The sequence below is a fragment of the Phyllobates terribilis genome, unplaced genomic scaffold (assembly GCF_046119375.1).
Source record: "Phyllobates terribilis strain yellow unplaced genomic scaffold, ASM4611937v1 Scaffold_13__5_contigs__length_258822181, whole genome shotgun sequence".
Classification (NCBI taxonomy): domain Eukaryota; kingdom Metazoa; phylum Chordata; class Amphibia; order Anura; family Dendrobatidae; genus Phyllobates; species Phyllobates terribilis.
Window position 1 is genome coordinate 186,346,490 of NW_027362773.1, and position 16,014 is coordinate 186,362,503.

General features: G+C 45.7%; 1 protein-coding gene across 1 annotated transcript in view; it reads left to right on the plus strand.

Annotated features, from left to right (window-relative positions):
• LOC141173643 (5-hydroxytryptamine receptor 3A-like) overlaps window positions 1–16,014 on the plus strand; it is an 81,077-nt gene that overhangs the window by 39,930 nt on the left and 25,133 nt on the right. The window contains exons 2-5 of the mRNA XM_073657944.1: window positions 4,753–4,910; window positions 8,811–8,855; window positions 12,407–12,516; window positions 14,578–14,750. Coding sequence (XP_073514045.1) covers window positions 4,753–4,910; window positions 8,811–8,855; window positions 12,407–12,516; window positions 14,578–14,750 — 486 coding nt within the window. The remainder of the gene's footprint in view (window positions 1–4,752; window positions 4,911–8,810; window positions 8,856–12,406; window positions 12,517–14,577; window positions 14,751–16,014) is intronic.

Here is a 16,014-nt window from a genome sequence, read left to right on the forward strand (position 1 = left end):
TCTTTAAATTCTTAGTGGGGTTTTTCCCAAATTTTGGCAGCCCTTGCAGTCACAGCATGGGCATTACCACTCTAGGAGACCCGCTCCTTTATAATTGGACCATTTTTTTAACTGAAAACCTCCTCTATGTCTCTTCCAAGGTTGTACTGGGTTGCATCCGAATTTTTGGCAGCCCTTGCAGTAACTGCATACGCAATAACAGTATAGGAGACCCACTCGTTAATAATGGGAACAACAAAGCATAGCAGGCTGATGGCTCTCTAACAATAGCGAGGGCCGACTGCTTTACCCTGGAGACTTGGTCTCATACACCCGCCACCACGGAGTACGTGGGTGGTACGCCCTAGAGGTGCACCGGGTGTTTAAGGAAGATGCCCCCCTGCACACTGCCACGGGTGACCGGTCTGGATCTGTGGGCAAGCACGAGCTGTACCCCCAGTGGGGATACCATCACTAGTGCGGCACCGGAGGCTGGACTTCCTTACCTCCCAGTTATTTGTATGTTTTACTAAGCCATTGTTCCTGCGGACAGTGAGCAGCCAACAAACTCAATTGTATATAGTTTGCACCTATTAAGGTGCCCCCTATTGGTTTTATTCGCACAAAACCAGACCTCAGAACAAAAAACCTGTCTGGCGTGGCAGAAGTGGAGGTCCAACTCGGAATCACCATGCCCTGCAGCCACCCCAGGGCCTACGTTGAGGGTTTGCTTTGGACAGGTCCCTCATGCTGCTGAACTTGCACTTATACAATATTTCCTATTGTTTTATATATATATACAATGCCTTTATATTTATCACGTATAACCTGCAACGTTTAAGAAAAGTGCCTCCCATAAGGGGAAGATTGTCATTGTTTAAAAAGAATTAAAATTTTTGAATGTCTGAAATATACCAGGTCTTTGCTCTATTGCAGGCCACGGACGTGCTGTGTTTCACCAGGGGGGAATGTGGCGCACCTGAGGGTTCAGTCGCCACAGGGGTACTGCACCTCAGAACGAGGTGTGGAATCTCCTCTCCCAGGTAAGGATGGAGTACTACACAGGACCCCAACCACACACTCAACACTACACCACTCCAGTTCTGAAGGGGGCCTAAAGCAACATAGTGCTGCCCCGGGCCTGAATGGAGGAGTTGGGGGGAACCAAAGTTAGGGGGAACCATGTAGTGAGTGAGGGTGGAGGAAGCATTTACTTAAGCACTTTATTAGAATTCTATATAACTGGAGGCCATTTTAATAACAAGGTCTTTGGTCGTGGGTCTTCGGGACGGCAAGTTGGCACAAGGCTGCAGCCGGCTGAGGGTCCACGGTTCCCGGTCTCAGGCCTCGAGTCAGGGTCCAAACAAAAAGGCCCAGGAGGGGAGCAGTGGAGATAGGCTCCACAGGCGAAAGGATCTCAGGGGGTGCGGACGGAGCGGAGTCGCCACCTGCACACCTTATTCTGGCCCAGCCAGAGAGACCCTGCCGCAAGAGGGGATACCGGTCCCCGATTATCTGACTTTGCACTTTACGTCTCTGTCGGAAAAGTCCAGAGGCTTATGTGGATCCCAGGGGGATACGGACAGAGCGGATTCGCCACCTGTATGCCCTAATCTGAGTTTATCCAGAGGGACCCGGCCTTACGCCACATTCTCACCACAAGTCACCAAGAAGGGCACCCAGTCGATCCGGGAACTACACGTTACCCACAAGGGACATCGCAGTACCTGTACGGGACTCAGTGGGGGACACAAGGCGGGAGAAGTTGAACAAGAGAGGAACACACTAGAGTGGGGGTCCTGACAAGTGCTCCTGAACTAGCTGGAGAGTGCTGAACCCCACCCTGGCAGCCGCAGCTCGCCGTGTGACAGCAGAGAGAAGCTCTGAGCTGACTAAACAACAAAGTGAGTAAAGACTTGGATGACTTCAACTACTGCCTCTGTCTGTTCTTTCTACCGTGGCTCTGCACCAGCCAACGTTCTACCCTACACCCTCTCTACGCTGCCCTGAGGCCCCGCTCCACCTGTGGGGAGCCGCACCAACTAAGCTGCCTGAACACCGGCCTCAGAGGACTGTCGCAGCGCTGGTGATCCTCACCAGACACCACGGGAGGCGTCACGAACATTCCCCTATCCCACACAACTTTCCCCCCTTCTTTTAAGAGTGACCCCGGGGTACGGGCCCAGGAGCCGGCCACCGCGACATCCCCCTGAGATCAGGCAACAACAAGGCCCGGGCGCCGAGTCGTTCCCCATCCCCTGGGCGCGTCACCTGGAGTAAAGCATAGTGGTGACTCAGTGATGCTCTGGGGCTACTTTGTTTCCTATGCCATATGCCAATAGTGAAGCATGTTGATGGCTCGGTGATACGTACAGTGAAGCATGGAAAGGTATTAGTTACGACTACAGTGAAGCATGGTGGTGGCTCAGTGATGCTCTGGGGCTGCTTTGTTTTCTCTGGCACTATAAACTTGCAGTATGTGGAGGGCATGATTAATTTAATCAAGTATCAGGAAGTTCTAGGAGAAAGCATCATGTGTTCAAGAGGAAGATGAAGCCGGGGCATCATTGGACCTTCCAACAGGACAATAATCCCAAGCATTTTTGGTGAGATTTGAAGGCGGTTGCAGCAAGCCCAAAAATATGAGCGACCTGGAAGTCATTGACCATGAAGAATGGGCTAATATTCCTCAGGAACGCTACTGTAGCGTCGGCGTCCCTGCCTCCTGCTAGGCAGGGACGCCGTTCCCCTCACCTCTCCGCTCCGTGCCCGGCGTCTTCCTCCCGCTCTGCTGGCAGCACGCGCTGCTTCCCGGCCTCTGTGCTTAGGGCGTGCGCGCGCGCACTCCCCCTCTCTTGAAGGGGCCACGCGCGTCGTCCTAAGGAGTCCCCGGCCAATGGCCGGAGGACCTCACCATATATAAGGCACCTCTTCCAAAATGGAGGTGCCCGAGCAATGTTGTTGCAAAGCCTTTCAACTCTGCTTCAGCCCTCAGGTCCCGTTACCAGTTACCTGCCAGTCACCTGCCAGATTCCTGCTTGATACCTGCCTGATACCTGCCTGATATCTGCTTACCTGCTTGCTATCCTGTGGTCCGACAGTCTGCCTACCAGCACCTGCCAGTCTGTCTATGGATCAGTCCGCCTGCGGACCAGGAAGTACCTACCAGATACCTGCCTGATACCTGCCTGCCTGTCCAGAGGCTCTTACTCGCTCACCTGGGAGCGCTTACCTGCTACCTACCTGCTAGCCTACCTGGAGGCTTAGCCGTCACTTGCTGTGACCACCTGCCTGTCCAGAGACTCTTGCCCGCTCACCTGGGAGCGCTCACCTGCTACCTGCCTGCTAGCCTACCTGGAGGCTCTGCCGTCACTTGCCGTGACCACCTGCCAGTCCAGAGACTTTTGCCCTCTCACCTGGGAGCGCTCACCTGCTACCTGCCTGCTAGCCTACCTGGAGGCTTAGCCGTCACTTGCTGTGACCACCTGCCTGTCCAGAGACTCTTGTCCGCTCACCTGGGAGCGCCCACCTGCTACCTACCTGCTAGCCTACCTGGAGGCTTAGCCGTCACTTGCTGTGACCACCTGCCTGTCCAGAGACTCTTGCCCGCTCACCTGGGAGCGCTCACCTGCTACCTGCCTGCTAGCCTACCTGGAGGCTCTGCCGTCACTTGCCGTGACCACCTGCCAGTCCAGAGACTCTGCCCGCTCACCTGGGAGCGCTCACCTGCTACCTGCTTGCTAGCCTACCTGGAGGCTCTGCCGTCACTTGCCGTGACCACCTGCCTGTCCAGAGACTCTTGCCCGCTCACCTGGGAGCGCTCACCTGCTACCTGCCTGCTAGCCTATCTAGAGACTCTTTCCCTGCTGTCACTTGCCGTGACCACCTGCCCGTCTAGAGACTCTTACCCTGCTGTCACTTGCCGTGACCATCCGCCTGTCAAGAGACTGTCCCCGTCACTTGCCGTGACTTCCTGCCCTTCTACCCAGAGACTGTCCCTGTCACTTGCCGTGACTACCTGCCCGCCTTCCCTGGGAGCCACCCGCTTCCTTACAAGGACTGCCCCTTAGTATAGTTGCTCAGAGGTTCCACCTCCCAGACCCGTTACAGCTACCAAATGCTGGTGTCTGGCTGTGCATTCACAATTGCAACAGGTTATAACAGCCAAAGGTGCTCTACTAAGTAATTAAGATGCTTGTCATGAAGGGGTGAATAATTTTGAAACTGCAATATCAGTAAAAGTTGTATTTTGTGAGGAATTTAAAGAAGCCACTTGTTATATTAGTTTACTTATTTCAATTGTTTAATTGTTCTTGTTTGATTGGTTTATTGTAAATAGCAGAAAGACTGTCAATTTTGCTTATAAACTGAATTTGTACAGGGGGTTGAATAATTTTGACTGCAGTTGTCCCCAGATGCCAGTAGTCACATTCTGACCACTGGTAAACAAAGACTATTAGTACCACAGGAGCATTAGTTTTCGGTCGCCAGGGAAGTTTTGGGTCGCAGGACTCTGGTCCATTGGCCAGCTCAGTCTTCCTTATCAGCTGGACAGGAGCCCTGCAAACCGCTTTCTCCCTGCCTCCTCCACGTCTCTTCTGATTAGTAGCCCTGAGGCGACATCATGCGTGTAATGGTTACATCGCTCCGATTTGCTTGACTCCTGTCCAGCGGCCATGGAGCACTGACGTGGCCACTGAACCAGGTTTCTACGAATAGATTCGCTCATCTTTACCTATCTGTGCTGACTGGTCTTCTTATACTCTCTCCTAGGTACGAGCAGCGCTGAGACTATCTGTAGCTTCTATGACTTAGCACAAAACCTGAGTAATAATCAAGATATTCCAGGAGCGTCAGTTCGTCCAGTTAAGAACTGGAGAACTCCAACCACAGTGTATATTGACCTGTCCTTGTATACGGTCATCAGCATGGTAAGACATCACATATGTATTTTATTATACATTTCTTTTACCTTAAAGCTCTAATTCTTGTAGTTGATCCTTACCTTATCTATAAAAGTAAAGGGCTGCAGTACCCCAGCAGGTGCCAAGTTTCCTTCATTTTTACACAGGTGCAGTGGCTCAACCTTTTGGGCATCTGTGCCCAAGACAATACAATTCTATTGCAAGACAGTTCAATTCACTCCTTATTACAGGAGACTGTCATAAACTTTATATTCCCCTCCAATATTATACATGGCTGTATAGGTCTTGAATATAAGATAATGGATACCTGCAGAGACGGACATACCATTGGTGCAACCTGTGCAGCTCACAGGGGCCCAAGAGGTAAGGGACCCACTATACCTTGCACTGCAAAAGGCTCATATTTTGTTCTTGCACTGGGGTCCTCTCCTGCCTGTGTCCATCCCTGGATACCTGTATGGCCAAGAAGCTCCACTGCTCCAGCTCTGAGAAATCCCATCAGCAACACATATAGTAACATAGTAACATAGTTTGTAAAGCCGAATAAAGACTTGCGTCCATCAAGTTCGACCTTTTAGTTCTGTAATTGCTAAAGTTGATCCAGAGGAGGGCAAAAACCCCAAATGATTTAGCCAATCTTCACCTGAGGAAAAATTCCCTCCCGACTCTGAAACCAGCAGTCAGAATAAATCCCTGTATCAACCTACTATTTTATTCTATTTTTAAGTATATGCAGAAATCTGCCTGGTATCTAGAAATGCATCCAGTCCCCGCTTGAACTGGTGTAGTGAATCCGACATTACCGTCTCCTCACTCAGTGAATTCCATATTCTCACTGCTCTTACCGTAAAGAACCCCTTCCTATGCTGGTGCTGAAACCTTTTCTCTTTCAGTCTTAGTGAATGCCCTCTTGTTACCGTAATATCCCTCCTTTTGAACAAATCCCGGGCAAGATCTCTATACTGTCCCCTAACATATTTGTACACATTTATTATGTCCCCCCTCAACCTTCTCTTTTCCAGGCTGAATAGTCCTAGTTTTGCCAACCTCTCTGGGTATTGCAGTCCCTCCATTCCCTTTATTAATTTTGTTGCCCTCCTTTGTACCCTTTCAAGCTCATTTATATCCTTTCTATATATTGGGGCCCATAACTGAGCACAGTATTCCAAGTGTGGTCTGACCAGTGCTTTGTACAGTGGAAGAACAATGTTCTCATCCTTTGCAGCTATACCTCTTCTGATACATCCCATTACCCTGTTTGCCCTTACAGCAGCGGCCTGACTTTGGGCACTCCAATTTAGTTTACTATCAATTAATATGCCCAAGTCCTTCTCCATCTCTGAATTCCCCAATGATTTCCCATTCAGTGAGTACTGGTGACTTCCATTTTTCCTTCCCATATGTATGACCTTACATTTCTCCTCGTTAAACCTCATTTGCCATTTAATGCTCCACCTACCCAGCTTATCCAAATCCCTCTGTAGGTCTGCACTGTCCTCTTTTGTATTAATTGCTTTACATAACTTTGTGTCATCTGCAAATATTGATATTTTACTATTTATCCCGTTGACTATGTCGTTAATAAAGATATTAAATAACATTGGGCCTAGTACAGACCCCTGTGGTACCCCACTAGTGATGCTTACCCAATCTGAGTATATTCCATTTATAACCACCCTCTGCCTTCCATCCTTTAGCCAGTTAGCTACCCACTTGCAGACATTTTCCCCCAGCCCCATCATTCTCATTTTGTATACCAACCTATTATGTGGCACGCTATCGAATGCTTTTGAGAAGTCGAGATACACGACATCCACTGGTTCCCCCTGATCTACTCGAGAGCTAACCTCCTCGTAGAAGTCAATCAGGTTTGTTTGGCAGGAGCGATTCCTCATGAATCCATGTTGGTTCGGGATTAAAAGATTATTAGCATCAAGATGCTCCGTAATTGCCTCTTTAATGAAGCTTTCAAAAATTTTGCCCACAACGGACGTCAGACTCACCGGCCGATAGTTTCCGGCGTCACTTTTCGCTCCCTTTTTGAATATTGGCACTACATTCGCCTGTCGCCAATCAACTGGTACAGACCCAGTCTCAACAGAGTCCTTAAATATAAGATATAACGGTCTGTCTATCACATTACTTAGTTCCCTTAGTACCCGTGGGTGTATGCCATCAGGTCCTGGTGATTTGTTTATTTTAATGTTACTGAGGCGTTTCTGTACCCCAGCTTGGGTTAGATTTGTCATACTTAGTGGAGGATTAAGTTTGTCACTTCTCATTTCTCCTGTTAGTTCTATTTCCTTTGTGAAAGTTGTCGAAAAAAAATTATTTAATAGATTAGCTTTATCCTCATCTTTCTCTATGATTTTGCCTTCCTCACTTTTTATCGGTCCAATATTATCCGATTTAATCCTTTTACTATTTATATACGTAAAGAACAGTTTGGGATTTGATCTACTTTCCCTAGCAATACGTTTCTCTGTTTCCTCCTTCGCTATTTTTATTTGTTTTTTGCAGGTTCTCGTTTTTTCCTTGTAACACATTAGTGCCTCCTTACTGTTTTCCTGTTTTAATCTCTTGAATGCCTCTTTATGCAAATGAGACTGGAAGTGCATTGGGGGTGGACTGACGCATAGTAAGTGCATCAGTCTTCATTAGTCGTCACCAGTGCCACAATCCTCTTACTTAGTACCGTATTTTTCGGACTATAAGATGCACTTTTTTTCCCCCAAATTTGAGAGGAAAATCGGGTGTGCATCTTATAGTCCAAATATAGCTTACCGGGGAGGTTGCGGCGGTGGTGGAGGAAGGTCCCTTCATCATGTAGTCGGCGGCGGAAGAAATGTGTCGATGCTGCAGGCCTGGGGTCGGCGGTGAGCAAAGCAGAGTGCATTGCTTTCCCAGCAGTGATTTACCCGAAGTCGTGGGCTGCTGGAGGCGGCCATTTCCCTGAAGCCCACGGCTTCAGGAAAATGGCCGCCGGAGGCGATGCATGTGCAGATTGAGATCTCGGCTGAACTGAGACCTCAATCTGCACATGCGCCACGTGGCCCACGGCTTTGGGGAAATCGCCATCGGGAAAGCAATGAACTCCACTCTGCCTCACCACTGGGAAAGCAATGCACACCACTCAGACTCACCGCCGACACCGGGTCCACAGCATCGCACCTCGGACACCCCCTCCTCCCACCCAGGGCCGGCAGCATTGTCCACTTCTGCCGCTGCTGGCTTCTTCAGAAAGGGACCCTGCCTCCTGTGACCCTGCTCCCCCGCCGCCATCCCCTAAGAAACATACCTTAAATTCGGACTATAAGATGGACCCCATCTTATAAAAATAAATTTTTTCCTATTTTCCACCCCAAAATTGCTTCTTATGGTCCGGTGCATCTTATAGGCCGAAAAATATGATACCTATAATTGACCTAAATAGTACAGGGCCCTCCTTAAAAAAGCAACAAAACCTACAAACTCTAGGAGTACAAAGTCCAAAAATTATATTTCATAAAACTTTATTAGTCTGTGGCTAGCTGCCACGATCATAAGGCAACTAAGGTTATTGATAAAGAGACCATCTATCAAAAAATTTATCCAAGTGGTTTGCTTGCAAAACAGGGCAGCATAATAAACGGCAAACACGTACAATAAGGAGATATCTGACAAAGGAGATAAATGACAAAAGGTTATGCCATAAGTGTCAACAAGAACAATAAGGCAAAAGATAGCAGAGGAGCAAGACCTGAGTGTGGAATGGCCAACAGGAACACCCCAACGCGCGTTTTGCATATTGCTTCTTCCCTCCATGTTATATTTTTTATTATGGCCCAGGAGCTTCTATATGCACCTCCTGGCATAGACATCACAGTACTTATTATTATGTAATTAATATGTTACATTTTGTGTTAGGATACAAGCCTTCAATCTCTGACAACCTACATCTGGTTCGCTATGGTAAGAGACTAAAGCTTTTCTATACCTTCACTGTAGATTTTTCCAGTGAAAATATGTCCCATGTGGACATACCCTTGAAGTAACACTCTCGGAAACCTACACACTGTGGGTCAGTGCATGACACAAGGATTTGTTGTTCTTCAAACATCTGCGACCAACATTTCCACATCAGGCTCTGCAATAAAAATATATAGTTCAGCACTTGGGGATTAAAATCTCTTGTAACTGTATTCATCTCTTTGTAAAAACGTCATACTGGCAAGCATAACAACATGAGCAAAAACCATCGCGTTTCAGGCTTAGTTAGTCCTTATTCACATCATATGGGCAGATAAAATAAACATTGGATTTAAAAGCAATGAGAGCCAATCAGATTCAAGAATGCAAATCTGACATATCACAGTAAAAGCTAGTTTGGGTCCAAAAGGAAGGAACATGGCAAATAGATACAACAGAAAAACAAAAAAAAGGTTTAGTATGGTAGTATTTCAGTGCAAACTGCCTCTTCAGAGAGAAAGAGGACTTGAACTCTATAGCACCACCTATTGGAAGCAGCAATCCTACAAGTCGCAATCGACCCTTTAATGAGTCGTGCAATATGACTTAGGATAAAAGCCAAATCAGAATCTAAATTTGCAGACACGGTGTTTCGAGCTTTTGGCCCTTGTCAGTGCAAAGTATAAGAACTGATTTGGCTAGATGAGAGGCTCTCAGTCCAGATATAATGTTTTCTGGGGTCTGTAGAGACCCCAAAGCATAATAAGGGACATTAAATTTGCACAGGTATAACTTCTACGCAAATTGAGTTTCCCGGGAAAAAACGCATGAACAAGTGAAGCGCCCAGGTTGTTGGGGACGACTCGGTGCCCGAGCCTTGTTGTTAGTTTTTGGGGGATGTCGCGGTGGCTGGCTCCCAGGCCCGTACCCTGGGGTCACTCTTAAAAAGACAAAGGGGGGAAGTAAGTGGGATAGGGGAAATGTTTGTGACGCCACCCGTGGTGTCTGGTGAGGATCACCAGCGCTGCTACAGTCCTCTGAGGCCGGTGGTCAGGCAGCTTAGTTGGTGCGACTCCCCACAGGTGGAGCGGGGCCTCAGGGCAGCGTAGGAAAAGGGATCCAGGACAGAGGGGACCCAGCCAGGTCAGAAGAATAATAGGCACACTCACAACAGTTCACTTCAGTACCTTTACTGGTGGTGTTTCAGGCACGATCCAGGGCACTGCAGGGTGAAGGGTGCATTTCAGGACTCCCCCCAGTGAGCGGGTGTGGGGCCTCCTGTTTCTTGCCGTTTCCTGATAAGTTTATGACCTGCCTGAAGCTAGGCCTAACTTGGTCTCTGTCTTGCACCGGCTGACCTGGTGGTAGGGGCTTCTGATGGAGATCACACTCCCTGGTCTCTTGGGCCTCTGTGATTCCTGACCCTGGGATAACGGTCAGCTTCTGGTGTTCCTGGGACATATAGTTCGCCAGGGGTTCCGGTTGTTTCTGCTGGTCCTAGAGATCCTTGCAGACACTGACCCGGTCTCCCGTAAATGGTTTTGGGGTGAGCTGGCTAAGCTCCTCTGCCGCCTATGTAGCTCGCTTACTCCACTTGCCTTCGGCCGCGCTTGGGGCCCTCACTAGGCTTCACACTGGCAGTAGGCCTTGCTACTCTTCACCGCTCTTATGGCGTCGGCACGCCGTGTGCTCACTAGTCTGAGCTCTATGAGTCTGAACTCTCTCTGGAGGGACTGGCACTACAGACTAACTGCCTAGCTCCACCTTCCCTATTTATATATCCCTAAAGGGCTCCCTCTGCTGGTCTGAGGTGGAAGGTGGAGGTGTGTGGATGCTATGAGGGCCTCTTGTGGAGGAATCCGTCCATGCACCCCTCTAGGATCTGTGGCACCAATGCACAGCAGGGCGCCACACAATCAAATTTTAATTTTGCCTGATCCACTCAACTCTAGTGTACACATATCAATTTGATTGGCTATGTGCCCACGATGCGTTTTTTAAGCGTTTCCACAGCGGCAAAAACGCTGCAGAAATGCTTAAAAAATGCATGGTAGAAGGCCTGCCATGTTCCCCAATGATAATCCGCATGTGCTGTGCACATGCTGCGGAAATTTCCACTGCGGATTATCATTGCGGAAAATTCCACAGCACTACCAATTATTTTGCGGAAGTGCTGCGTTTTCGCCGCCATTGACTTGCATTAGACCGCATGGATTACGCATCACTGTATATGTAGATGCGCATTCCACGCGTTCTAATGTGCGGATGGTACCCGGGTCTGGAGGAGAGGAGACTCTCCTCCGGACCCGGGTACCATAGAACCTGTGAAAAAAAAGAATAAAATAAAAAATAAATATATACTTACCTTCTGGCGGCCCCCGCTCTCCTTCTCTTCACTTGCCGGCAGTTCGCGATGGACTGAAGGACCTGCGCTGACGTCAGAGTCATGTGACTGGTCACGCGATGCTGACGTCGGCAGGTCCTTCAGTGTAACGCGATCTGCCAGCAGCCGGGACAGTGAAGCAAGCCAGCGCGGGCCATCAGAAGGTAAGTATTAGTTTTTGTTTTTATTTTTAACCACTCTCTCGGGTCACACTATATAAATCCATGCCGGTTGCATGGATTTATATAGTGTGACCGAGTTGTCAAGCACTTTCCAAGTGATGCTAAAATCGCTTGGAAAACACTTGTCAACCCGCATGCGGAAATGCATGTGAAGAACGCTTCACATCCACATGTCCCTGGCAGGAAAACGCATGTACAATCCGCATGTACAATCCACATGTACAATCCGCATGCGTTTTTTCTGCCAGGGAGATGCAGAAACGCTCAGGAAAAAATCCTGAGCATTTCTGCATCGTGGGCACATAGCCAAAACAAAAAAAAAAACAGCACTCCAGGTTACACAGTGTGAACAGGGCTCTATCCATATATAATAAGTCATGAAGGAAATGCACCTCTACCTCTCATAAACACATGGCAAACAAATGCAGGTCAGTTGCACATTTTGGACTGTCTGAAAGTCAGAAAAAAAATGAAATCTAGGCACAAATTTAAATTTGCCCCCAAATTTTTGACATTTTCTAACTTTCTTTAGAATTTGTATAAACGTTAGAGACCTCATCAGCTCCTACAAAATCATGTCCAGTTTTCTCTGCATTTTTCCATGGGGTGAATTTCTTATTTTTGCGTGAATTTAGCACAAGCCCTGATTTGCAACTTTTTGAGGCACAGTTTACTCAAAAATAGGGCACAGTCAGACGGCCGTATTACTTGCACGAGGATCACATCACAATCCTCGGACTGACTGTCTGCTAGAAATGTATGCTGTCACACTCAGGTCAGGAGAGCCGACGGCCAGTCCGAGCATTGCGATGCAATCCTCGTATGAGTAATACGGCCGTCTGACTGTGCCCATGTTATGTAAATTGTTTTACCTGGAGTGATCCTTTAAACAGGAACAGAAAAAAAAAAGTATTCAGGAGAAAAACCCAATTATAACATTATTTGTTTACAAGATTGATTACAAATTGCTAACAAGCATTTCAATTTAGGAATGGAAAAATGAATATATGAACTGGATTCCAGAGGACTTTTGTGGAATTGAGAAAATTTTGTCTCCTGGGCAAAATCTTTGGCTTCCAGATCTCTACATCTATGAAATGTAAGTAAGTGCGCAAGTCTTAAAGCAGCAGATATTTGTATCCAGCGGTTTAACTAAGAACTAAAAGGATCAGATACATGGGCTTCTATGTAAAGTTGGGTAATATTGGGTTACGCCTATTAAAGTTCCTACTTATAAAATGTAAAGTTTTTAAGTTGAACACATATATATTACAGTGGTGTAACTAGAGTCCGATGGGCCCTGGTGTAAAATTTAGACCTGTGCCCCCACCTGCATGTTGGTTAGATGTAGAGGCCCTTGTAGTGTTCTAGATCCTATAAAGACATACGTGTTCCTCCCATGTAATATCCTGGGCCCCATGCAAAACATTTCCCCCCATCCTGGGCTTCTTCCTGGTATCATGTCCCCCATCCTGGTATAATGTCCCCCATCCAGGTTTAATGTCCCCCATCCTGGTTTAATGTCCCTCACTCTGATATAATGTCCGCATTCTGTTATAATATCCTTCATTCTGGTATAATGTGCCCATCTTGTGCCCCTTTCTGGTATAATGTCCCCCATCATGGTATAATATCCCTGAACCTGTTCCCCTTCCTGGTATTAAATGACTTATAACCTGCATTTTTCACCATTTTTTTCCTCTGCAGGCTCTATCTCTAATAATAAATTGTCTCTGAGCTGGTGGGTGGAAAATAGCTGCTATAATTTTTCCCGTACATTGCAGCAGAGGGATTCTTGCCCTTTTTTTTCTCTGTGTAACACAATGACAGCAACAGCAGCAGCATGGAAGACATTATACAGCAGTACTGATCTGTGCATCTGTGAATCCAGCACTGAAATGAAATAAAACATTTATGAAAATCTGTAGCACCAACTGTCCCTATCTTTCTACGCTAGGTGCTCCTTCCCCTCTTCACTCCATAAAATTTAACCCCTTCACCTTTGGGCCATTTTGGTGTTTTGTTTTGTTTTCATTTTCGTTTTTTCCTCCCCTTCTTCTAAGAGCCATAACTTTTTTATTTTTCTATCAATATAGTCATACGAGGACTTGTTTTTTTTGTGGAACGAGTTGCACTTTTGAATGACACCATTCATTTTATCACATAGTGTACTGGAAAACAGGAAGAAAAATCCAAGTGCGGTGAAACTGCAAAAAAAAAGTGCAATTCTACAATCGTTTTTTTGCTTTTTGATTTACCATGTTTACTATATGGTAAAACTGACCTAGAAATATGATTCTCCAGGTCAGTATGAGTACGCAGATACCAAATATATATAGTTTTTTTAATTTAAATTGGTGAAAAAAAATGTGGAAATTTGTAAGAAAAGAAAATCTTTGCTTTTGTCACCATTTTCCGACACCTGTAACGTTTTCATTTATCAGGATCTGGGGCCGGGTGAGGGCTTATTTTTTGCGTCCTGAGCTGATGTTTTTACTGATACCATTTGGGGGTAGATACAAGGTTTTGATCGCCTCTTATTGCATTTTACGGCAATGATGCAGCTGTCAAAAAAACGTAATTCTAACATTTCAATTTTTTTTTTTTTTTTTTACAGATCAGATTAATTTATTTTAGATTTTGATCGGACATTTCTGAACGCAGCAGTACCAAATATGTGCATTTTTTATTTTTTTTAATTTTTTTATTTTCAATGGGGCAAAATGGGGGTGGATTTGAACTTTTGTATTTTTTTATTTTTACTCTATTTTTTAAAACTTTTTTAAAACTTTTTTTTTTTTTTTTTTTTACTTTTTACAGTACTCAATAGTCCCCTCAGGGGACTTGAAGCTGCGATCGTCTGATCGCTTGTGTTATACGTAGCTGTGCTATGTATAGCACTCCTTCAGGAGCTGTGTGAAAGTACAAGTACCTAGAAGAATTGATGCTGCTTGAAGGCAAAGAATGTTCACGCCAAATATTGATGTGACTTAGATTTCTATTATGTTCATTCACTTTGCATTTTATTGATTGTTATAAATGAACTATTAACACTTCTATTTTTTTAAAGCATTCTTATTTTGCAGCATTTTTTCTACACCTGCCTATAACATTTGCACAGCGCTGTATACAAGGATATTTTTCTCTATGTCTTATACAGGACTGAAGGTGATGATAATTCTCCAGTGATTCCTTACTTCTTCATCTATAATGACGGTTTAATTATAGATTCCAAACCAATGCGAATTGTCAGTACCTGTAATCTAGACATTTTCAAGTTTCCATTCGACACACAGGTCTGTTCTTTGACCTTCGGTCCTTACATACATTCAGGTATGTTAAATGTCTAAAAGGACATCACATCCAAAGTCTTTCCTAAATGTTTGGTGTGCAGTTCACCATTATTAGCTACTTCACACTAGGGTCAAGATGACTACATAGGGTTCTTCTTTGGAATTAATGATATTTGATTCAGCAAAAGTCTGTCCTCGTAATTGCTCGTACTTTGCTTTATTCTGTATATCTTCAATTCTGAGAACTTCCAGAGACATTCACATACTGTATATAGTTCCATCACAACTATATAAGCTCTGTTAGCAAAAATTACACATTTTCTGCTGCTTGCAATGAACCACTCAAACGGGAACACTTTTGACAGCAACACAACTAATATAACAAGTAATTTCTCCAAATTCAGCATAATATGCAATGTTTAATGACTAATGCAGTCTCAGGATTACTTAACCCCTTCATGATAAGCATCTTTACTGATATTACTTACCAGTGGATCAAATTTGGCTGTTATGACCTGCTGCAAATTTGATGCATAGAGAGATACCAGCATCTTGCAACATTCCTGAGGAATCTTAGCCCATTTCTTACTAATATTCTTCAAATTCAACCAAAGATTTTCTATTGGATTCAAGTCAGGGGACTGTGACGGCCCATCCAGAAATTTCCAGGACGTCTTCTGAAACCAAACCTTGCTGGATATTGAGGTATGCGTGAGATTGTCTTGTTGGAAGATCAAATGATGCCCGAGCTTCAGCTCCCTCACAAAAGATATAATGTTTTCTCCTGATACTTGATTGAATGAATCTTGCAATCTACGTACTACAGATTTCCAGTGCCAGAGGAAGTAAAGCATCCCCAGAGCATCACTGAACTCCTGCCCTGCTTCACAGTAGACATCGCAGAACCACCATCATGCTTCACAGTAGACATGAACAAGTCCACACCATGCTTCACTGTAGACATCACTGAGCCACTGCCATGCTTTACTGTAAGTATCACTGAGCCACCGCCATGCTTCAAGGTAGACATCACCGAGCCACCACCATGCTTCACCAAGAGCTTCATTGTAGGATTCATGGTAGCCCGGTGGTTAGAACTGTTGTTTTGCAGTGCTGGGGTCCTGAGTTCAAATCCTACCAAGGACAACATCTGCAAGGAGTTTCTATGTTCTCTCCTCCAAAGACATACTGATAGGGAATGTAGATTGGGTGCCTCAATGAGGACAGTGATAATGATGTCTATAAAGCTCTGTGGAATATTATGGCACTATATAAGAGAATAAAAATAAATAAATAAATAACTG